At 34.5% G+C, this 25209-nt stretch overlaps 1 protein-coding gene across 4 annotated transcripts in view; it reads right to left on the bottom strand.

Moving 5' to 3' along the window:
- The window catches only part of LOC108968925 (peroxidasin), a 49625-nt gene extending 28292 nt beyond the window's left edge, over positions 1-21333 (bottom strand). Inside the window, exons 1-2 of one of the 4 annotated variants that reach the window (XM_018933286.1) lie at positions 20981-21333; positions 6-83 (exon numbers count right to left, since the gene is read on the bottom strand). In XM_018933286.1, the coding sequence (XP_018788831.1) occupies positions 6-81 (76 nt within the window). In that variant the 5' untranslated portion in view covers positions 82-83; positions 20981-21333. Of the gene's footprint in view, positions 1-5; positions 84-5514; positions 6093-20980 lie in introns of those variants that run through there. The other 3 variants (XM_018933285.1, XM_018933287.1, XM_018933288.1) reach the window with 3 other exon arrangements.
- Between the last annotated feature and the right edge of the window lie 3876 nt (positions 21334-25209).

Below are 25209 nucleotides of genomic sequence, written 5' to 3'. Positions count from 1 at the left end.
CTTACAGGGTGATGAAGCGGAACTGATATGTTGAAGAGTTGAATAAAATATTGCTATTATCCAAATTAGTTTAGATTCCATTGCTGAAAGAAGAAAAATTAATCAATAAGTACGTTTTAAATTAATAATTTTAATTTGCAAAAATATAATAAATGGTAGTGTTATGCACCAAATTTGATCGAGTATCTGTCTGCTGTGATAACATTACCTGACGGTAAAATTGAATACTTCTGATATTTTCACTATACAGTTATCGCATTTTTTGTAATTTCTACAAAATCTTTGGATGCACGTAGGCGTACTTACTATCCGATTTCACCCATTTCATCACCGACTTGCACTCCTGCTCTCTGAGAGCACTCATCAGTAACTTGGTATAAGGGAACTGTGGGACGGCATTTCTAGCTTCTTACGTACAGCTGCAACGGGACCATATTTTTGAAAAAATGCAAAAGAGCAGCGGTACGATGAGGAGTGCCGTGTCGCAGCGAAGAGAAAACAGACTGACTACCTCGCAACGTTACAATCGACCGCAACACATGAGGGATGGGATAGATACTGAGTTGAAGAGGGAAGCGAGGCGCATTTACAGAAAAAAAGAGAGAGGCCGAAATGTGTGAGTATGAAGAACTTGACAAGCTGGCCCCTAGTTAATGTTCGAAAATTCTACGAACAAATGCGGTGATTAAAAGAAGGTTTCAAGACCGAAGCATACTTTTGTAGAACCAAAGGAGGCTGTTCAAACACGGCAGCGAAGAACTGATAAGGAACATGCGTCAGCAAACGATTGGAATTTAAGTGGGCTCTGGTACAATGCACAAAAAGGGAGGCCCCACAATCTGAGTCAACTACTGTGGGATAGGTATTTTGTGTGAAAGATTAAAGCCCACCGTCAACAAATTGATTGGACCTTGTCAGTGTGGCTTTAGACCTGGAAAATTAACGAATGACCAGATATTCACCATGCGTCAAATCTTGGAAAAGACCCGTGAAAAGAGGATCGACACAAACCACCTCTTCGTCGATTTTAAAGATGCTTTTGACAAACCGAAGAAGCATCCTTTATGGCGCTATGTCTGAATTTGGTATTCAAGGTTCGCGAAAGACTTATGGTGCTTTGCACTTTGGCAACGGCAAATATCGCATTCGATGGAACGATGAGCTGTACGTGTTATACGACGTCATTGATATTGTTCAGAGAATTAAGAGTACCTGACGGGGGAAGCAGAGGAAGAGGAAGACCTCCACTCCGTTGGAGATATCAAGTGTAGAAGGACCTGACTGCACTTGGTATCTCGAAAAAACGATTAGGGTGCTGTTGTTAACTCGGTATAACCGCGTGGGCGGTGTTTACGCCATTACAGAAGAAAAATACATATATACTTTCCGTTTCCCTTAATTAAACGTCAAACCAGTCAGTTCAGTCAAATGACAAAATCTGTACACTCCCAGTTTCAAATGATAGGATAGTTTTTAATCTCTTTATCTCTTATTTATTTATTTATTTATTTATAATCATTTATACAATAAAATATTTATTATATAAATACATGAAATCACAGCACTGGCTACTAGGCCTTCAGCCGCCTTATTAATAGCTTAGGTACTATTATTGTGTTAGTTAGTTGTTAGTGTGTTAGATGTATTTTAGTAAATTTCTATCTTTTTAAATTTATGTGTAATCATTACGTTTTAATGTGAGGGATTTTTTAATGCTTTTGCTAAGTCAATGTTGTCAGAGTAGTGTGTTGTTGAGTGGATTACTGGGCAGTCTGCTAGTATGTGTTGAATTGATACGCAGTTGTCACAAAAAGGGCAATTGGAACGGGTTTTTCCCATAAGTATATGCGAGTGAGTTAGGATGGTGTGGCCGATCCTGAGGCGAGTGTATGCTTTGATGGCGCTTATTTTCGTGGTGGACCCGTACAAGGTTGGTATTCTATCTGGGTTGTTGATGGCGWAACTATGGGTGTGTAGTTTCCAAGCATTTAAGTTATCTTCGATCCTTTTGTGTTTGATGAAGTTGCGTATGTCTTGTTTCGAAAGATAGTTGTAAGAAAGAGCCGGTATGTTTTTGACATTTTTGGCAGCGGCGTCACCGAGGTGATTGCCAGTTATTCCCACGTGGCCTCTGCTCGTACCAAAAGTTCTGAATCTTTGTCCAAAAAGACGTCGAGTAGAGGTTGATGCAGAGAAGATGTTATACAACGTAGCTGAGAACGGTGAGGAGACGTGGATTTATGAATATAACATGGATATTGTTCAATCTTCGCGAATCACATAAGGCACTGCAGGCGATTCCAATCGCGACTTATAACAATTGTCCTTAGCGTTGAGCGCTTGTCTTAAGGCAGTAGTTCGAAGTTCTTTCCCTGATCAGAATGTAATTCCATTGGAACATCATACCTCATTAGCCAATTGTTGATGAATGCGAAGTAGGGAAGTTCATTAAATTGATTAGGGATTGGGTATACATACTATGACATTTGTCTAAATAGTCCTTTACTACCAAAAAGTATTTTTTTTAATTTAATGGTAGAAAATTGACCAGCTATGTACATCCAAAGCAATTCAATTAAATAGCGTACCCGAATTATGTTAATTATAAAAGATTTGCTTTAATTTTTCTAAGGTTTTAATGATAACAATGTGTTCTGAATAGTTTTGCAGTTCGTTGAGAAGTTCTTATCTTCGGAACAATCATAAGAGCTCAACAACTTCTGTCCTAATTTTATCGTGCTCTTCCGACAGTGAGGATAATATTCGCACCAAGTATTGCTTCAGCTCTAATTTTAGTTATTGAATCACTAAAATAATTATCTCATTGGGACTTTATTTGACATTCCTACATCTGATATCAATTGTAACAGATTTCCTGATAAACCGTCTACTCTGACTATGAATAAAGTTGGTCTAGATCGTGATCCTATTAACTTCATTTTCGCGCTGTTACTTAGGAATATCAGGATAATATTATGTACGAAATATGATGATAAATTTCTAAGCGTCGCCGAGATTCACATATTTCTGTTTGAGTTTGACGTTCTCGATCAATGAAAATATTAAGTTTCATCAAGCTTGTAGGACCTCAAACATTATGTAATAACATACGCATACAAAAGCAATAGAAACTCTTGACATGTGCTGCGTAGACACAACTAAGAGCGTCCGATGCCTGGACTTTTGTTTAACCCTAAGATTATTTTGAACAGGTATACCTCAAACGCGATGATGTCAATATAATTTGAGCTATTCCATCCTCAAAGTGTAATAATGTCCTTACGAAACGTTCACTCAAAAGTTGAAAAATGTAGTCAATGTGGTTTTGGTCATAAAATCTTTTCTTGAAAGATATTCTCCATAAAATAAAGTTGCTGGCCGTTTTATGTATAACAGTTATCTTTCTGCTCAATGGGTCAATATTTCATTTGTGGACTGTATAGTTTACTTTTATTATGCATATTGAACATTACCGGATCGTTTCCTTTATTGATATACAGTTGTGTAAAAAATAATGAGGACAGTGGTATGCGGTTAATGAAATTAAAGTACATCCAGAAATGCGGTGGAATCAACGGCAATTAATTAATCAAATTAATTGAGAACAAACTAAAAATAAGTTTTATTTTCAATTTTACCCATATGTTGCAAACATTTGTGTTTTGCTTGCATTTCTTTTCAAATTCGTGTTATTAACATGTGAAAAAAATAAGAACACTCCATAGTTTACTATAAAAAATACCATATTAAATAAAAATATTAATTGGTTTTCATTCAATTGTGATAATATCAGTTTCTAAGTAGTTTAATATTTTGCTGAAAATCATGGTTGTTTAAAACTTATCGACACCGTTTCGCCATAGAGTTAACCAGGTTTAGGCATACGAAACCCGGAATTGCATTCGATGAATTTTGAATATGTTGAAAAGCTCTTCATTATTACTTGGGCACTTTTCTCTTAACGACGCTTTCACTGTATTCCACAAATTTTCAACGGATTTTAGATCCGGGGACTGCGGTGGCCATTCTAGTATTGACTCTAAACCAATCTTTTGTATACTTAGCCGTGTTTTTAGGGTCGTTGTCTTGCATATACATATGTCTGCCTAAGTGGCTAATTGTCTTCAGTGTTCTATAGCATAAACGTTTGTAGTATTGCCACACAATCGGTTGCCTTCACAGTTCCTTTGCAGTGAGTCTAGACCCAAACCATAATGTTTCCACCAACATGCTTAACGGTCTTTATCGTATACTTAGGGTTATAGACTGCATTATTCGGTGTTTTTACATAATGAATACTCAATCAGAATTAAATAAGTTAACTTTTGTTTCGTCAAATCGGAAAATGTTACGTCATTCTTATTTAGGCTAAAGAACATGTCGTTCAACCTTTGTTGTGCGGTCAATATAGGCTCTTTTCTCTTGCTTCGGCTCTTCCAGATTTTCCTTTAAGTACTTTGCGGTTAGTTGATGGGTCAACAACAATATTCAAGTCATATTTTATAAGTTTTGACGAAATAAATGGATTTTTCTTAACACAACACTTTATATTTTATTAAAAAACAATGCTATTTTGGACTTCTTGCCGCGCGTTTCAATCTGGGGCCCCATTGTACTACTTGTCCAACCTTTACTTTTGGAAGTATTCAGAAAATTCGCTACTTTTCTGTACATATTTCATTTTTTCTCGAGTTTTCGGATCGCAGTATGTAGCCTTTCACGTATCGATGTGAAAAGAAAAAAAACACGTCTTAGTAAAACAATTTTCGTTATTGTTGTTTAATAGCACACTGTCTTTGTTAAATTGGACAACTGCTCGATGGCTTTGTTTTAGGAACAAAATGGGTATTTATGAAATGTGTGCATATACTTTGCATTTGTCGAACAGGATCTGTTTTTTATAAATAAGTAGTGATGAAAAAATGCCGTTAACTGGCGGAAATTTTCATGACTTACTTTAATTTTATTCTTGTTTTGTTTTTATGCATTCCTGTCCTTATTATTTTTCACAAAACTGTAAATGTGTGTGTACATCAATGTAGACGTTAAATAATTTACACAAAATCGACGAATAGGGCAAATTCGATTTGGTTTGATTAATTTAAAAACTTTCCAACAAACGTCAGAAGTATTTTCAATTTTTCATTGTTTCATTTAGAATAGTATCTTAATGTTTTTAAACCGAATCATTTTGGGATATGGTTTGGAGTATTTGTAAAATGGCGTAATTTCATTTAAATAAAAAGTACTAATTTACTCAAAATGATTATTAAAATCCAAAAGTAAACATTAATTTCTGAATAAAGATAAACGTGCGACTTTCTTTTTGGAAATTTTGAGAAATTTTTGTTCATGTTTATCTATTTATTCAATCACTTACAACTTCACAGTAGTGAGTTGCAACGAACTGTCAATTTACTCCCGAATATATTTGGATGTTTTCGCAGAATATTATAAATATATATCCATTTACTCCTTCAATAAATAATTGCATCCAATTTTTATAGTATTTACCATGAAGCAGCTAAATTTCGAGTATGCATTTAAGCGCAAATATGAAATCGCGATACATTCTTTCTTTGAGTTGCCTTGAACTTGACCTGTCTTAACTTCGTTGTAATTTATGAACATTTCATATATGTATGTTGTCAGACTTTATTTGGTTAGTTATATAATATTGACCAAGAACTTTTTACTAATATTAATCCTTAGTTAGAGATTTTCATAATCAATGCACTTCCGTTTTAAACGCATACACATTAATAATATTAGAGAATATCCAGAGCACGTCCTTTAACTGCGGTGCATATGAGCTACCATATATATGGGTCAGTAGTTACGAACAAGTGCTTTGCTCTACATGCACACAAATATTATCTAAAGGAGATTGTTCTTCTCACTATTTACTACACTCGGTCACCAAATCACAAGCTCACTCGGCAGTGCTGAAAAGATGTAACCTTTACACTTATTGGTGATATGCACATTTTGATTTTTAAACCCGATACACGTACAAAGAGTATGCAGCCATCCCGCTCAGTGGACGCTTTGCGGGCGATATGCCGTTGACGTTGCTGTGGCTGTAGCATCCGTAAAACTGCGCCACACGAAACGATTTTCATTTGTTTTAAGTGAGGAAAACTCTCAGAGCTTTATCCATATATATATCACAATGTATTAAATGCGAGAGCATGTACGTACGCGTGCTTCAAAATCTCTTTTATAGCAGAAAAGCAAAAATTTTGTGACAAGTCTTAGAGTAAAGAGAGAAAAGTCTTTAACAGTTCAATTGTCCTAACCTGGTAGACCTGATAAGCACTGTTATCTTTACTGCACCCCGTAAGTAAAAGCGGCAGCGGTAAATTGTCATATGGCCTTATGCCCATAGATTTTGTATGGCACATCTTTGAAAAAATAAACGCGACGGCAACGCTGGGGTTGAAAAATCCGATTTTGAGAGCGCGTTTAGAAGAAAATTAAAAGTTTCTTGACGTGCGATATGTAAAGCTTGTACAAATGAATGAAAGTATTATTAATTAATTAATTCGTTTGCATTTTATTTGCTTTGTACTAATTTTAAAATTTAAGTGAGAATTTTATGCAGAGTTGCTGCTTCTATTTATTCAATCACTTACAACTTCACAGTAGTGAGTTGCAACGAACTGTCAATTCACTTCCGAATGATGTAGGGATGCCGCGTCGGCTTAACCCGCCACTCATCGTTTTTAATAAGGTATGCCAGTTACTCTTAAATGGCGGATACATACATATATGTACATATAAAATATGTATGTACTTACATTGCTTCAATTTCAAAAGAATGAGTATGGGCAAGACAATTAGCAAAATAAATCATATAGGTTATAGGTATATTTTACATAAAATACAGTTGTTGGCACCTAATTACAATCGGCACATATTTTGAAGTACATTATGTTATTTTCTAATAAATCACGTATTTTTACAGAGTTTGGCATGTATCTTATTGATATATACATATATATTAAACACTTAAACTTTAATATAAACAATTTCATTTAAAAAAATCAAATTCTTGATGGATTTGTCGGCGAACATACTTTCAACAATCACGACCTATGCGATTAATTTTGTTTAATCGCTCCAAACGGCATACTTCCATTGAATTGGGGTCTAAAGCCAATAAGAGTTGGCAAATTGTTCTCTTGAATATTTGGACATTATATTCGACTTCAATTTCTCGTAGAATGTCAGTGGAACTCTTTTTTGGGTCTCTACGGGAGATAGTAATGATTCTGCTTCCGGGTATTTTTGGCACGCAATATTGTTAATAGTTTAAAATTCTGTATATGGCCAAGGGCATTGAAAACAATTTTTATTGAGCATTTGATCAGTTAAGTTTCCCCTGACGAGGGTCAAAAATGCAGCTACGAAGATCAGATGTACAGTTGCTGCGTTTCCCCATTACAAAGATTGAATAAAACATTTTATTATATTTTAAACAACAACTTCGAAACAAATACTTAGTAGAAGTTAGTAATATTGTCATTTAAAACTAATACCGTGGGTAATTTAGTTTCTTTAAACAACTGTTTCTAATTATTTACCTTCTAAAACGTAACGCATGTACTATGTGGTAAAAAATTTACAGTATTTTAACTGTACAACTACAAAACTGAGCGAATTTAGTAGAAAATAGAGTAATACAAACAAGGCAAAACTTTTGGGGGAAACAGTTTATTGTTATACTTATCAACCACCTCCAAAAAGGGTGGGGTTTTAATTAGTCGTCAACATCTGTATGTATATCTAGAAAGGGTCAAATGGGCAAACTTTTTTTACTAAGCATTACTGGGGGAAAGGTTCTGCCGCTCATACACAAAACTAAAGCAAACCCTTTTGTATGTTTATTCAACGAACTAATTACGTGGCATCCATAATGTGGTTTCAGTATGCAGTAATTTTACATTAATTTTATTTTAATATTCTCGACTTTCATTTGTACATACGTGAATTTTGGACTGTCAGAGAATCTTGATACATCACACGGATAGCGGGATTTTAATGCCGGCTAACGTTAATGTATTAGAAAGGATATTCCGCTTATTCTTTTACTACATTAAGCAACAGTTGCCAATTTGAGGGAAATTAAGTTATTGCTTAGGTATATAATAGGAATATGTAATGAGTGTATATTATTATGTACGAGTAGATACAGTCACGAATCAACAGTTCGAAAATTGAAATGACGTTCCATCTGATTGTTGAAAATATGACTATAAATACCATGTAATCGGCAAATTTTATTCATATACGCCAGAAATTGCTAAGGTCAAAAAGATGGTTATACCAGAATTTTTATACTTATGCAACCTGTTGCTACATAGAGAAGTAGTTTTGTTCACCTAACTTCCCATATAATAAAACTAGTCGAAATATATAAATGATGAGGATGACGAGAAAAATTGAAAACCGGTTGACTTCCTGTCTCTCCGTCTGTCCATCCGTCCATTCTTCGGTTCGTCCGTGCAAGCTGAAACTTGAGTAAAAATTGAGATATCTTGATGAAACTTGGATTCCTTGTTATAAAAGATTTCGAGTTCATAGATGAGTGTAATCGGACCACTGCCACGTGCACAAATCGCCATTAACCGAAAGCATATTAAATGTCATAACTAAGCACCTAATTAAGATATAAAACTGTAATTTGGACAGGCGGTTGCAGTAGCATGGGTACCTGAGCATAAATGTTTTGAAAAAGTGAGCCACTATGTTTATTAATTTCGACTCAACTTAGTACGAACATTTTTCTAACCATCCTAAGTTACATTGCGAAAATAGGCAAAATCGCACTACAACCACGCCTACTTCCCGTATAATACAATTTAAAATTCCATTTGATTCTTTCACATTATAGTACACAAATTAAGAAGTAATCATTATAACGGAATACATTTTTGCAGTAATAGTAAGTGAAAAGTAATAGATCACCTTTTGACCATAAATTGTTTAAATCTAACAAAAACTGTATAAGACCCCAGGTACCGAAAATGTGGAGGTGACTAAGTCTATAGCTGACTTTTGACAGAAAATATCGATCAATGCGTAAGAAATATAATTGAAATTCAGTGATAATCCTTCTCTGGCAATGGTATGTCTATAAGCCACAAATTGGTCGAATCGGAAACTTCGAGGTAATTTTATGCTGGATATATCATCCAATGTTTGAGTTATCTCAATAAAATACCGAGAACGTGTTTTAATCGCGACAGTGTGTCTTTTTGCCTAAAATTGATAAATTTCAGCGAAAAGTTAACCTAGCCCCTTATACCCATTACCAGGATTTTCGAACATCCGGTTCATTTTGCTCTATATGATTGGTTTTACAACTTAAAATATTTCCCTTGGTTAGATTTTTTCAAGTTGCCAGAGCGTAAAATGTTCCGTTGCACCCGACCTTAGCACTTCCTTACTTCCTTAATATTATAAATGTATTTTATACCCGCTTGATACTTTTTTCTATGTTAGCAATAGCCATTTAAAGAAAATGTTATGCTTTGCAAAAAAAGCAACGACTTTTCGAAGACCTCGGTAAATTTTTAGTTAGATACCTTCGTAAAAAATATGAAATAAAGTAGTGAAGCGTAAGCAATAAGACGCTCAATTTCGAATTTTTGGATGATACGTTATTGTGCATTTCAGGTAACGATATATATTTTTTTAAAGATATTCAATGAATTCAAACTCTAAAATTAACAAAATAATGGAGACAACTGCTCTTGACCTGTTTCTACCTATTGTGATAATGGATCATAGTATTCGATAATATACCCCTTTCAGACCTGAGAAATTCAAGTTTACAGATTTTAACGCCGCTACGCACAGTTGCTAATATGACCATCGTGAATGCAATAAAAATAAGAAAATAAGTTATACGAAGAAGGAATCCTGGAAAAAGGACTCGCAGAATTGTGTATTACCGGTCTTAAGGCCATATTATTGAAAGAAACAGCAGTACGATTTAAAAATCTTATTTCAAGAAAAAAAAAAAAATGATTTTATATTGTTGGAATGTATTTAAAAATAATATTCATGTTATCATTTCTTTGTGTTACTCCTGAAAACAGTTTTTATTTTTGGTTAGGCAGAGAAATACATCGCATTTGGAGCATTTTATTCTAGTTCTGCTTGTACATTCTTTCACGCGGCACATCCGTGGTGTTGTCATATCCATTGCCTCTGGCCAGTGATCAGTACGTACATCAACGGGAGGATCCAGGGGTCTGTTTCTTTTTGCAGGTGGCTCTGCTGTTGACGTGCAATACGGAACAGGTGCATTAACTTGCCTTTCAGTGAATTTGGCCAATACTTAGCCGAGCTCAGATTTAAACTTAAATAGGTCTTTAATATTCTTTTTTTGCATGCCCGCCTTTAGGGCATCGGCTCTGTACTCTCTCCATGCATTGCATTCTGCCATGTCAATCAAATGAAAAGTTGTTTTTACAGTCCATTTTTTCGTTTTTATAAAATGTCTGTAGTATTCCATGGACTGATCAACTGCGTCGACTCCGCCCATTTTAGCGTTGTAACGCTTCACGATTGGAGGGCATGGTAAATTAATGTGCTTGCGTTCCTTTTTGCACCACCTTTGTACCACTCTAACTGGGTATTTTCCACATTCTGTGGATACTAGCGAAACGCACTTGCTATCGCGGCATTTAACTGCAACTACATTACTTTTCACAAACTGGCTTATGTCTCCTCTACTCATATTTCAGGTCTAACGGGAAATCCATCCTCTGCACAGGCAATCGGTTCAAAGCTATGGTCCCAGTAGCCTTGTAGCCGAGTTCGAGGAGCTTTTCTAAAAGCGGAATCGTGGTAAAGTACCTATAAAAATAGAGAAAACTCCCTTTCGGCAAAAGTTTTGCCAATCTGATGACAATAGACGGTCCAACCCCCAAGCCAGTGTCAGAAAAAGTTCCTGCTCCTTGGAATATTTCTAAATCGACGACGAGCCCTCTGGAAGTCGCAACATCAAGGTTCCTAAGACCTACAGGTCACGGTTTATTTTTAACGTCTTGCCGCATGGACGCCTATCCTGTAAATGGGATCATCAACCGAGTATTCCGTAATTTCTGTTGCTAGTGCTTGGCATCGAGATCTAACGCAGTCCATAACCGGCTGAATCTTAAACAGTTTGTTTGTCGGAGGCTGTAGAGTATGAACAAAATGGAGGCTGTTCCTTAATGTAAATAATTTATCTCTGGTCATCGCGTTTTTTATTTGTGCTAATCCGAAGCCTGCCGACCAATACATCCGGACTCTGGGGTAAGCTAGGCAACCCATTATGATATGGAGTGGATAAAGATTTTTGATATCGGCAGCAGTAGCATTGAGGACACATCCATGCTGAGATAAGTGATACTTATTCGTGAAAAACACGGCGTTTTGAAAATGATCTTCAGGAAAATATTTCTGAAAATACTCCATGGGTGTACCAACGAAAATATTTCCTTGATGACTTGTTTGTTGCGGGGGCGTCGAGTCAACAAAACCGACGCTCTTCCAGATTTCATCCCGAGCAGATACGCTTGTATTTACATGACTTACAGTTGAGTCTTGATTAGCCGGAAGTAAAATTTCATCTTCCGAAGAAGCTTCATTACAATCCGACTCGGATGAACCGCCCATTTGCCTATTTGGTGGTTCCCAGAGCGCATCATCATTTCAGTCATCAGAACTAAAGTCAGCATCCGAATTTTCCAATATTTGGAGAACTTGAAGCACGTCCTCATCAAGATTCAAATTGAAATGACCTGGAATGACACAATTGCGCGGGTAAATGAAATTGCGAGGTCAAAGCCTGAAGCGCATAATTGTGTGGTCCTTTTTTAAACTTGTTCAAAACACTTAATTTAATTATAATTTTTTCACAATAAGACAATATATAGTTTATTTAATATTTTTCAATACACATTTTTGCAAAACATCACGAAAAGAAAACACTGCTTAAAATTTATTTCAATTTACCTTTTCCATTCTTGACAACACGGCTGAACACTTCAAAACTTCGCAAATTGTGACAAAAATATAGGAAAAATCAAAGCAACCGTTGAAGAGAAGCGTTAGAAATAAATGGCGCAATCATTGCTTTCGGGTCTTAACACGTAGTAAAGCGAAAACAATTTTTAACATATTTTTAGTCTTACCCGCACAATTCTGTATTGAAGTTCTGAAAGGGATACACAAAGGTCGGCCGTAGCTAAGAAATTTTCTCCCAGTAAGTTAATTTGGTTTACTGCTGTCGAATGCAGTCGCCGCGCAATTATACGGATAGATGCATAATAAGATGGATAAAGCTTTCAGAACGCATTTAAGGTTCTATATAATTTTCCAACATGTTGGTCTTTTGTATGAGGTAGTATTAACAGTTTACAGTGACCACCTGTGCAGAATTCGACTTTCGTAGCATTACATTTATAGTCTTAAAAGAGTTTTAATAAATCAATGGGTGAGAAAGCTTTGTAATTTCATCCATTTATGAAAGCAGCGTCGAGAGTTATTAACTAATTACTCTGTACATAAGCTTTACAAATGCACGCTTGTCTACGAGTATTAGGTTTAGTATATACTTGCTATATACTTGGTTACTTGGGAGAACCATTAAAGATCCCGTATTACTCTCTATAAGGTACAATATGGAATAACTTAGTCTCCAACATATACCTTAAGATACAAATTAATCCTAAACGAATATGTTTTACATTACTATTTAATTTTACCATATACAAATAATTACCCTTTTATATAGCCGTTTACGAAAAATGATAATTGGTTTTTTAAAAAAAGGGATACGCAAAGAGGACACATACTATATATTCCGCAGTAAGTCCAAGATATCAAATGGGTAATGTAAGTAATATTAGAAGAATAATTATAAAATAAAAGGAAAATAATTGACTACTACGTTTAAGGTTGTGTGATGTTGATTTGTGCGCTTCTAAATGGGCCAAATTTCTCTAGGAAGTACCTCTTCAAGAAAAACTGAATTAGTGGGTAATTCGTAATGAATTGTCTGGTAAAACATTTTCTGAGCGATGATGTAGAAAACAAATTAATGTAATTTGAGGATTAAGTTCTTCTTATCTGTATCTTGTATACTTGTGTATACTTTTTAATTATTTTACGTATTTATTTATTTAAAACTAAAACTTTGAACAGAGTGTTCAAAGCTGTTATTAAAAAAAAATGGAACGCGGAGCTCCTGTTCATCTTCAGAACTCGTAAAGAATATAAAATACCACAACGCAAAAAACAGTAAAATAGGTAATTCATTTACATTTACATATGTTACGTAAGGAGTCTTTACCGGGTTTGTTACTTTTTTTGGAACTTATTCAGAAGGAATCTACGAAGACAGTATGTTCTCATTGCGGTCGGTCCTTAAAAGGTTTGACGCCTGAAGAGAGCCTAACAAAGGAAATATTTTATTAAAATATATAGGGAAAAACAAACTAATATAAACTTGTTTTTAACTTTTAATTAATTTAAAATTTTTCAAGTATTACTCATTATTATCATATATGTATGTAAATGGATAAATGAACTTAAATTTCAAACTTTGAACAGATTCTAATCTTATAATTATATAAATGAATTTAATTTGTAAACATACTTAGTATTTTTTATTATAATAAATAAATAAACAATATTTTTATTGTCGATTTAATTTATATGTGGATTAATTGTTTAAATCAGACTAGTGACATTACTTGACCAAAAGGGTGTAATAAGTGACTAGGCCATAAAAATGTGAAAATGATTAGTCTCCTTTCGTAGGTATTTGGATAAAATTAGACTCTCCTTAGACATGTTGAAATAAACGGGAACGGGGCTTGTTGCATTCTTTGCCTAAAAAACTCATGGACAAAATAAAGTTTTGCCAGTTGCCGCAAGTAATTTTTCTGCTCGATGTCCCATCTAGTGTTTCTATACTTGCTGTGGCTTGAGAAAGCGCTGATGAAAGTATTATCCTTGATCAAACTGCCATTTAACAATGAACAGACTTACTATGTAATAACGTTTGCAATATGTGTAAAATTTTTATTAAAATAAGTAAAGAACGGTTAAGTTCGGGTGTAATCGAACATTTTATACTCTACGAAAATCCTGATATCAGTTATATAGGGGGTAGGTCAAGTTTTCGCCCAATTTAATTTATTTGAGGCACATAGATAGTAAAACACGCTTTGTAATTTTCATTGAGATAACTCAAATATTGGCCGGCATATGCAAAAAAAAAAGTCATCCTGAAGGTTTGAAAATCTTTATATCCGAATATGGAGGTTCAAGGAAGTATTGACCGGATTCAATCCATTTTTGGTGCATTTTAAGAGAAAGATTAGCTTTGAATTTAATTTGTATAGGTACCGATATTTTCGGTCAAAAGTCAGTTATAGGTACTGGGGTCTACATATTCGGTATCTAGGGGACTAAACAGTTTTAGTTCGATTTGGTAAATTCTTGGCCATAAAGTGGCATACTTTAAAGTTATATTACTTACTTTTTGAATTGTGTACTCGAAATTGAAAGAATGAAATGGAATTTAAATTTTGCTATATAGGAAGTAGGCCTCTTTGTAGTTCTATTTTGAATATTTTGCACTCTAACACAGAAATATGAGAGAAATGCCACGTACTAAATTTAGTCGAATTCGGTCGGATCCAGAGATATGTGATTTCAGAAAAAAGAGTGTAGTGCCACGTCCATTATCCAATTTTCACACAGGCTCTCATAAAGCTCTCTCATAAAAAAAAACATTATATGGGAAGTGAGCGGGGTTTTCTTTCCATTTCATTCATTTTCATATACATATATATGATAATATGAGTTCATACAAGATTTGTGCTGGGCAAATGTGGTTGTTATGGCTTTAGTGGCTTATGGACATTAAATTTATTAGAGGGCGGCCTCCTCCGATTTTTCCAAAATTTTTTGTCCACAAATACGTCTTGCTACTGCGATCCTTCGTGCAAAATTATATTTTATATTTTAATTTAGTGGTTAATCATGGCGCTTTATAAATATTCGATTAATGGCGTTTTGTGAGAATGGTAGAGGTTCGATTACGCCCATCTCGTAGTTTTTTGCGTATACCAAGTTTCATTCAATTTTTACTCAAGTTACAGCTTGCACGGACTCACGAATGCACGGATGGACGGATGGCCAAACATACAGTCACCCAGATTTCAACATTTTTTTCATCATGATCATTTATATATATGTATAAATAAAATTATTTCTTTTATGAGTAAAATAATTTCCTTTAATTTTTGTATAAAAATGGTTTTTCATTTAATTTAATAATGATTCAATGAGCAAATGAATTAAACTGACTGAATGATTTAGAAAGAACGCGTGGTTAATAAGCGAGGTGATAACTCCTAATGAGTTCTAGAATAACGCTAACATCAAACGGCACCGCTGTACGGGGCCGCTTAATGTTGAAATAGAATGCTTAAAGCGTGCTGAATAGAATGCTGAATTAAAGTCTACAATTCAACATTAGGATATGTCACTTATATATATTTTTCTATATTTATCTCGCTTAGTTTAGATACATGTAATAAAAAAATATATGCGGAGGAAACGAAAAGGATCATTTATACAATTTGTTACACAAGACTTTAAAAATAAGGGTCTAAACTGCCATGATAAGCAAGCTGGGATATTAGATTTACCTTCAGGTAAGAGATTCTGCATGCGAATAGTGAGAGTAGTTATAAGTTGGAAATGACTACTGAATGGAGGAAGAATTAACTTGTAATCACATCGGAAATGTGTAAAATAGCAGGTAGGGAAGGGCTAAGTTCAGGTGCAACGGAATGTTCGAAAATCCTGACATTATATATAGAGAGACTAAGCCAAGTTTCGCTTAAATTGATTTATTTTAGGCACAAATATACACTGTTATGATATTGGCTGATATATGCTGTACAAAGTCACCTCGAAGTTCGAAAATTTTATATATTAGGTGTATGGGGGCTAAGGGGCATTTTTTGAAATACCATATAAGGGAAGGATTATCCTTTAATTTCAGTTATATGTATATTTCTAACATTTTCGATCAAAAGTTAACTATAGTTACCGGGGTCGAAATATTCGGTACCTAGGGGCTTTAGCAGTTTTTATTGGATTTAAATAATTTATTCTCATAAGGTGGAATACACTAAAGACATTATTCGTGCAAAGTTTTATTCCGTTATATTAATTGCTTCTTGATTTGTGTACTGCAAACTGAATGAATAAAGTGGAATTTAAAATTTTATCGTGCTTTTAGTAGTTTCTTGTTTCTTGTAATAGTACCGTTATATGGGAAGTAAGCGCGGCTATCCTCCGATTTCATTTTCATACTGTTGGTTAAAGTTCTTATAGGATTTATACTTAGCAAATTTGGTTGTTGCACTTTAAGCGGTTTAGGAGATATGTACATAAAACTGCTTAGAGGGCGGGGCCCCTTAGACTTTTTCAAAAATGTCCCTTGCTACTGCAATCGTCTGAGCCAAATTACAGCTTTATAACTTAATTTAATGCTTAATTATGTCACTTTATATGTTTTCGTTTAGTGGCGAGTCGAAGCTTTTTTTTTGTACTAGGGAACCCCCATACCAAGTTTCATGTGTATATGATATTTCGCAAATCTTATGTAAAAATACCTATTTTTCACTAATTCTGTCTATTTATACTACGAAGTGTAATTAATATTAAATTAAGCTGCTATCAAGATTTCTATATATTTTTGTCCCTTACTGATGCCACACAAATGTAAAATACATATGTATGTATTTGGACATAAGTTTACCTAATGACAGTAAATATGTACATATTACTCACACACAATCAAGAATTCAGAGATTTCGGATATCAATAACTATTTTTACTAAAAGTTTATTTTCTTATCATTTTGTATTATGTAATGTTTTTGTAAAAGTATGCTGTACACACACGACAGCTATAAATACAACTATGAAATTTGAAAAAGCACCTTCTAACTTTTTCGCTGCTTCCTATTTCAGCAATTCGGCAACCGTATTTAGCGAATAACAAATGCAAGCTTTTTACATGATGACAGGAACAATAAGATTTAAAAATTGTGGTTGTTTTGCATACTAACATTCGCTATAACTTAGTCGCTTTGTTATTTAAAATATATACTATGCTAGAATTCCAAAATATGCGTTATCGCTCACACACGTCAAGAATTTACATATTGCCTCTCTCTCTCATTAAAGGAGGGACGACACTTGAAGTATTTCCGTGTTTAAGTTGTCAAACTTGTGCCATGTCCCTGAGGGTGAAACGATTTTTTTGTCCTTAGTCTGCTTTCTAAATACTAATCTAATTTCAGTTACGCATGTTACAACAAGTTTGAGAATTCGGTCAAAAGTTATTTCAAAGTACAAAATGATGAACACGTACTTGTGGATAAGTACCTGTGGACACGGTGATTATTCACTTTGATTTAAAAGTAAACCAAAAAACGATTTGCCTAAGGCTTATTTGAAGATTTCTTTAAAAGCTTCAAAATTCATGCTTTTTTAAAGCTAAATGGTTAAGTTCTTTCGTAGGAAACGTATTTTCAGGAATACTTTCCGAAAGAGTAGGTATTATGAAATTCGTGAACGCTTCAATTGGTGAGTGAAAGAATTCCACATACCTTTCACCAAGTAGCCGTGCCACGCACATTTTTTATGTCCTTTACCGAGTCATATGCGGCCTTCCGTACAATCTTCTGTGGAAAATTTAATAATTGTAACGTTTTTGTTCATCGAGTTAACGCACTTTAGTTACAGTTTTAACACAAGATGTTTGAGATCAAGAATCAAACATTTTATTTAAAAAGTTAATCTTTTAATTTAATAGCAAAAAATTAAAATTTGATTTTTAATCCCGAAATCAGAATTAGTAAGGAAGGGCAAATGTCGGGTGTAACCGAAAATTTGCAACTCGCAATAATCAAAGATCTTGCAGTTACATCCGGCGCTGCTATAACTTTATATGAAAAAGTAATAGAGGGCTGAGTTTGGGTGCATCCGAACATTTTATTATTTTGTAACATGCAAGAATCAAAGTCTGTGACATACTTTAAGGTATAAAACGTCAACGAAAGGATCGAAATTCAAGCAATTTCGTATATACATATTCCAAGAGCTAAATGGCTTATTGGTAATTTTATTATTCTGAAAAAAAATATTAAGTAACAGTAATCCTGAAATTTGCATTTTATTTCAGAAACAAAATTAAAGACTCTCCATTTTTGAATGTAATAATCATGCTAAGATTCCACTGAAGTTACAAACTGTAGCAACGTATACATATTTAATTGTTTATAAATCCAATCATATTAATAGAGAACTTGAAATAGATGCTACATTCAGCTCCATCTGTGATCTGTTCGGTTGATACATTCTCCACGATTTATCCTCCAAGTTTCCCAACATACAAAAATTAGTAACTGATAAAATAAGGAAATAGCGGGAAAATCAACAATACTTATCACAGCCGTGTGCAAATTTCAGTTTATTATTGGAATTTTTTGCTTATGTGATATTCTATCTCTAACTCATTCACTCAGCGTGATTCTTCGGATAGAATCGATCAATCTTGCAAAGGCATCAAATATGATAAATACGCTGCTTATAACGTTTCGAAGACAAAAAGCTGAGGAACATTTTCGATCCATTTATTCAGACAGCAAGAAAACCAAGAATCTGCGGCCGACAAACAAAACACGTTCTGTTGGATTTGGTCGTTAGGTGGCATACTCTAAAGGCAATTATATAAATTGCTTCTGATTTGTATACTGGAAAATGAAATAATCAGATGGAATTTAAAATTGTGCTTTATTTGAAGTAGTAGTGGTTGTTGTTCGATGTTTTTATTTGCGCACTTTGACATAGGAATGTTACAAAAGTATTACATATCAAACTTGGTTGAAATCGGTCGATCGGTCTGATATGTGATTTTACCTAAGAGTGGGCGGTGCCACGCCCATAGTAAGCGAGCGGGGTTATCCTCCGATTTCAGCCATTTTTACATTGTCGGTAGAGGCTATTAACGGAACTATTCCGAGTGAATTTGGATATTGTAACATAAATCGTCTGGGAGATATGAACATTAACCCCATTCACCCCACTTTTTAAAAATACTGGCTACTGCGATCCACTGTCCAAATCAGAGTTCCAAATCTTATTCTAGCGCTTAGTTATGGCACTGATTAATGGCATTTTATGGGTGTGCCAGTGGTCCGATTGCGCCCATATACGAAGACCCCCTTATGTTTTTACCAAGGAACATGTGTACCAGACAGACAGATTTCACCTCGTTTCTTCTGCCTGGTCATTTATCAATTATGTCATCAAGAAATCTTAAGTTTTATTCAAGTTACAGCATGAACTGACGGATAGACAGATTTCAACCCGTTTCTTCGTCCTGGTCATTTATATATATAAATGGTGATCAATTTCGAGGTTCCCTACTTTTATAAACAAAAGCACAGAAACTTTAAAATTAATGAATATGTGTATTATAATTCGAAAGAACATTCTTTGGCATTTATTTTTTGAAGATTATCTCTTTCAAATGTTGCCGGTGGCTACGTATCAGATGGTTCATCCGTTGAGTCCAATTTTCGATGGCTTGTTCGAGCTTTCGACTGGTGACTGGCGAAGACAAGCGTGTTGTTTTGCTCCAAGGCCTGAACCAAAGCGATATTGTCCGCATATATGTACTTTTGGCTTTACATATCCCCACAGGAAAAATATCTAACAGGTGACATCCCACGATCTTGGAGGTCAACCGACTAACCCAAACCGTGAAATTATCTGTTAACTGAAGTGTTATATCAATAAATCCATTGATTGATGCGATGTATGCAATGTGGCGTCATCTTGTTGAAACCAAATGTCGCCGCTGTCGATTTCACGTTCTCACCGGCATCACTTTTGAAGAAATATTTTGAATGAAATATGGACCGATGATTCCACAAGCAGACAAACCACAACAAAACGTTGTTTTTCCTGAATGAAATGCCAGTTCTTGAATCTCTTCAGATCACTTTTTATCCCAAAAGTTGGAATTTTGCTTGTTTACATACCCATAGAGCTAGAAATGGGCCTCATCGCTGAACAAAATTTGGCCTAAAACGTCGAATTTTTTGGAACTTTTCAAGAGCCCATAGAATGAAGCAATTCTTCTTGGAAAGGTCCAGTATCTTCAGTTCTTGCCCAAAGTGTATTTTGTATGCTTTCTACTTAAGATCTTGACGTAAAATGCTTCAAGTCGGTATATAGTACGTCAGTTAGCGATGAAATACCAAACAATACTGGACAGAAATAGTACGACAGCTTGACCCGACTCATCCGAGATCTGTCAAAAAAAGGCTATTGAACAAAGTTCCTCTACTTTGATCACACGTTATATATAACACTATGCCTATTTCGCTTAGATTTGGGTGATACGTACAACCGTTGTCTGTTTGTATGGCAGCTATGTATATGATATAGTGAGTAGCTTCTTGGGAAGAAAACTATGTACTTTATATTTGCATTCCATCATGATTTTGATAAGATGTAAGAGTATCCTCTTGCACGTATATTTTATAAATATAAGTTGACATTATATCAAATTTAACTTCTGAGGAACCATTTATTGGAACATATGCTTTGTTTTTCCACGATTTCTTGGAGTTTTAGATCGATATTTAAAGGATAAATGAATTATCAGAAGTGAGAATATCACGATTAAGTGTGTATGCCTTTGAAAATGAAATTGCAGAAAGAAATATATTTGCGTCTATATCCATTATATGTGCATCAGTATATGTATAGCAACGTACGTACTTCTACATATCTATATTTGTGTGCACAGTGAATTGATGGTGAATTTTCAATCAACTAAAACACATTCAAGTTAATCAATTATTGACACACATACTGACCTTAATTGGCATGAAGTGACATTTTTGTTATGTTGCATTGTACTTCCATATTTAAAACAAATCCGAACTCTTAGATTCCATGTAAATATGTGCTATATGGATGCAACAGAATATGTTGTAGCTTAGAAAACTCAGCTGTAGAGTTAAATTGGATATCGGTCAAACCATTTTTGATTATTGCTTTCATTACAATGGCTATAATATTTATAACTATAAATTTTTTAAATTCTTATGAAATTGGCATATATGCACATTCTTACAGGAAGGAATGTTTTACTATTTCTATCACCAATAACTTATACACAATCTTTGGTCTATGCTAATTTGACATTGCACTTCGGTGCACCGATGTTCATGACGAAGAAGCATACAGCGTGGTTGTAGTCAAACTGAAAACTGCAAATCCGCACTTGGCGTAGTCGATGATTTCATTATTTCAGACAAGAGCGAGGCCAAGTTGCGTATACGACATGTCGTACGAGCTCTAGCGGAAGCTGAGTTAAGCAGCGGACACAAGAAATCTGGGAGAGAAACCACAAGCTATGTATGTGTCTGTTTTTTTGTTTTAACGAAGTCTCGACTGCTCTGTTAGCATTTGAGTACTGTGAGAGCGATAAAAAGCATTACGCATGTTCCACTTCGCACCCCATTTATATTCTTTTGTTCGACTTATTGTTTGCGCCAAAATACCTGAAATTATTTCAGACATACATACACCATATAAGTATATATAAATTTCAGGAGAAACACCGATAAATTTATTCATACTATATAAGATATTGGATTTAGGAACTTCGATTAATGCTGCGAATACAAAGCATTTATGGATATTGCACTCACACGCATCGCTATGTTGGCTTCTATGTAAAAAAAAGCAAAATATTTCAATGTAATTCCATGTGATGTCAAATCCACTAAACCGTGGTAAACTTAGACTGTATCGAACGGAATGGAAATGCGTTGCACCTAGTTTTTTACTCGTGTTTGAGCTATCGGAGCTCATATGTATATGCAAGTTGATAATTACCCCATTCAGATGGCTACCCTTATTTGCTCGAAACGGGTATTTTTAATATACATTTCTGGAAATCATAACATTTAAGGAAAAATAAAAACTGACCGATTAAAATCGAGTTCTTGTAAGGCATATTTGTATTTCTGAAGTATATTGAAGCTTCATTGTAATCGATGTTAACGTTTTTTGTGGCTTAATTTATGTATGGACTTATTCCGACATATTAATAAATATTAGTACCCAACTCTCTCTATTTGTATGAAATCCTGATATGTAGCATCATAATTTTTCCAACGCCGATTACAGAGCAATGGATATAAAAGAAATCCAGGTGCTCTGGTGAACCGAATATACAAAATCTTAAGGAACGAAGCTGGTTAAATGTCAAATTTGGTATGATCTAACTATTACTCCACCACCAGGAAGTAATGCCCCAATTTAAGGAATGCAAACTGGAATAATTATCCGATATTATTGTTCGACTTATGAAGTTCCATTTAGACAATATGGTCTAGTTGTTAACTAGTATTAGTATTCCTTACTAGTTTGATTTTTCACTACATCGTGTGTATATACATACATGTAGAGCTATTTACATATGCATGTGTATGTAAATGCTCTTATTTTATTCATTGGGAGGATATTGAAATACACGCTAACCATTTCTAATTTGAAGTTCACACGGAAATAAGCCGGCGGTGTTACGAGTATATCTTATGGCCGAAGGAATTATTTTGATTGCAACAGTTATGCTCGACTATGATATCGTTATGCATGCATAGATAAGCTCAAGTGCTACCTATTCGCAAATCATCACGTGTGGTGTGAAATTTTGACCGAGCTATTACTTCTATTATGGTATATATTGGTAAGGAATTGTGTACACAATTATACATACATGTCTTCAAAACCAGAGTAGGGAAACAGGACATATTTATATGTTTGTTTATGTAGTATAATATGCGGGTATTTTTAGATTGAGTAAGAAAGTGTAAACGGTACCGCGTTGCTTACTGGCTCGCTTGTTATAACCGTAAATTAATCCTGCGTGATTACTGTTTTGTTCTGAGTTTTCTTAAGCAATCTTAGCTGTAGTGTAACTGCGACATCAACTCGGGCTCATACTTAGTATAATTGATTACATACCCTGCAAACCACGAGCGGTTAAAAACCAGTGAAAAAGTAGGTAGTAAAGATTCTACCCACTTTTCCCCTCGCACGTATGTATCTGAAAGAAAAGATAAATATTATTTGATCATTTAAAATATGAAACAAACATTTGTTTTCCCAAATTATAATCACATAGAGTTCACTTACTTACCTTCCCGTTGTACGAGCACGAATGACATGCAATAGACAATTATGTTTTCTCCTTCGCACTCATTCAAATAAATCAAGAAATGAAAGAAACTTTTTTTCATCGCATTTAGGTAAACAAAAAATAATCTGAAAATGTGTGTTGGTGTTAGTGCATAGAGAAAAAATGTGTGGTTGTACTGAAATATTTGACAAAAGTGGGTAGCCGTGGCTGGTAGGGAGTATTTGCACCATATGTATGTGCATATATGTATATGTAAGTAGCTATATGTGTTATTTATTATTCTGCAAAGGATGGATTGCTCATTATTTGTTTTTTCGCGAGGCACTGAATGGTTTGCGTTTGTTATAGATTTGTATTAATAAAATAGGAAATCAATATAAATACATATAGAAATATTCAGATGAAATCGAATGTGTGTTGTACACATAGTACAATTTTTGGCCAATAATGAAATAGATGACAGTGAAGAGAATGTGAACCAAAACTTATTTTAAGTAACAGAGCATCGATCAATCCTTGTACATATCTACGTGGGCATAAGCACTCAATCAACGTTCACAGCATATTGTTTACCAATTATTACCAGTATGTTGTATACGATGACAGCTAAAGTGATAGAGAGGAATTCAAATGTTAACCAGTTGGTTAAATATATGTAGGTTCTCACTCAAGGTAAGATAATAAGATACTTTTTACTATATGGAACAAATACTCTTTACGTATGGTTGTTTGTTCTATATATCATCACTTAAAAGTCAAAAATTTTGAAATTTTAATTTTTTGATGATAACGATTGATGGAGATCGTAGTAAAAAGTTTTAAGTTTTTGGCATAATATTTATTATTATTTTGCGTTATTATTATTTTATATTGTTTTTACTTACTCCTAAAAACTTGTGAAAGGGAATGTGGCGTTAATTTGTATTTTAGGTGAGTAGTGAACCAACAGCACATTTCTTTCCCCTATTTGGCCGATATGCCCAAATACACCATCTGTCATTGCAAGCTTATACTTTATCATAAGCCTGCCACATCTTTAAAATTGCGTCGTGACTGGGTTGTGAGCCATCTCGGTGGCAGTACCGATTTTTGTCAACAGACAACTTGAACGTAAAGTTTGATTTTTTGATGTGTGTTGTTTACTTTAACTTTAAATATTCATATCGGCAAAAAAATGGAAGTAAATAGAGAATACTGCCCCGCGTTAATTTTTCACAACTTTCTCAGTAACTAAATTCAATTTTTGGGGATAAAGCTTCATCAAAGGCCAATGAATTAAACCGAGGTCGCAGATCACACCAACACGAATTTCGTGATGGTCGTCCAAAATTAGTTGTTGTTGCGGAATTGGTGCTGTGCGCAATAGCCAGTACATGGTATGTTGCATGGACATTTCAGTGTAAAAAATATTTGTTCACGGTGGAGGCAACTATTTATCGATCGTTCAAAAATAAGACCCATATCTATTGGTCGGAAGACGAAGAAAAAATACGATATCGGTGCTTTGAATTCTTTGAAATCGTGACAAATGATGAAACGTGGACTTACGCGTATGCTCCAGAAAGTAAAGAAAATCGACTATATGGGTTTTAAGATGAGATGAATCCAACAAAAATTGTTCGCGGACGAAAAACTTCAAAGCAAATGATTGACTGTTTTTTTTCGAAAAACTGCACATAACGCAACCATTACACTAGAACATCGCAGAACAGTAATTCTGTGTTGCACATAATAAATTATTTTCTATTGGCATTTCAAGAAATTAGGGAAACTAACTGTCGAAGACGGATCACTCTTCAAGACCACAATGCACAAAAGCTCTTACACATCGACTGAAACAACTGTATTTTTGGGCACTCAATACCAGGTTGTTTAATAAGTTTTGTCTTTTGA

Source organism: Bactrocera latifrons, unplaced genomic scaffold, assembly GCF_001853355.1.
Source record: "Bactrocera latifrons isolate USDA-ARS-PBARC rearing strain unplaced genomic scaffold, ASM185335v1 scaffold_233, whole genome shotgun sequence".
Lineage (NCBI taxonomy): Eukaryota > Metazoa > Arthropoda > Insecta > Diptera > Tephritidae > Bactrocera > Bactrocera latifrons.
This window is presented reverse-complemented; position numbering and strand designations above follow the sequence as displayed.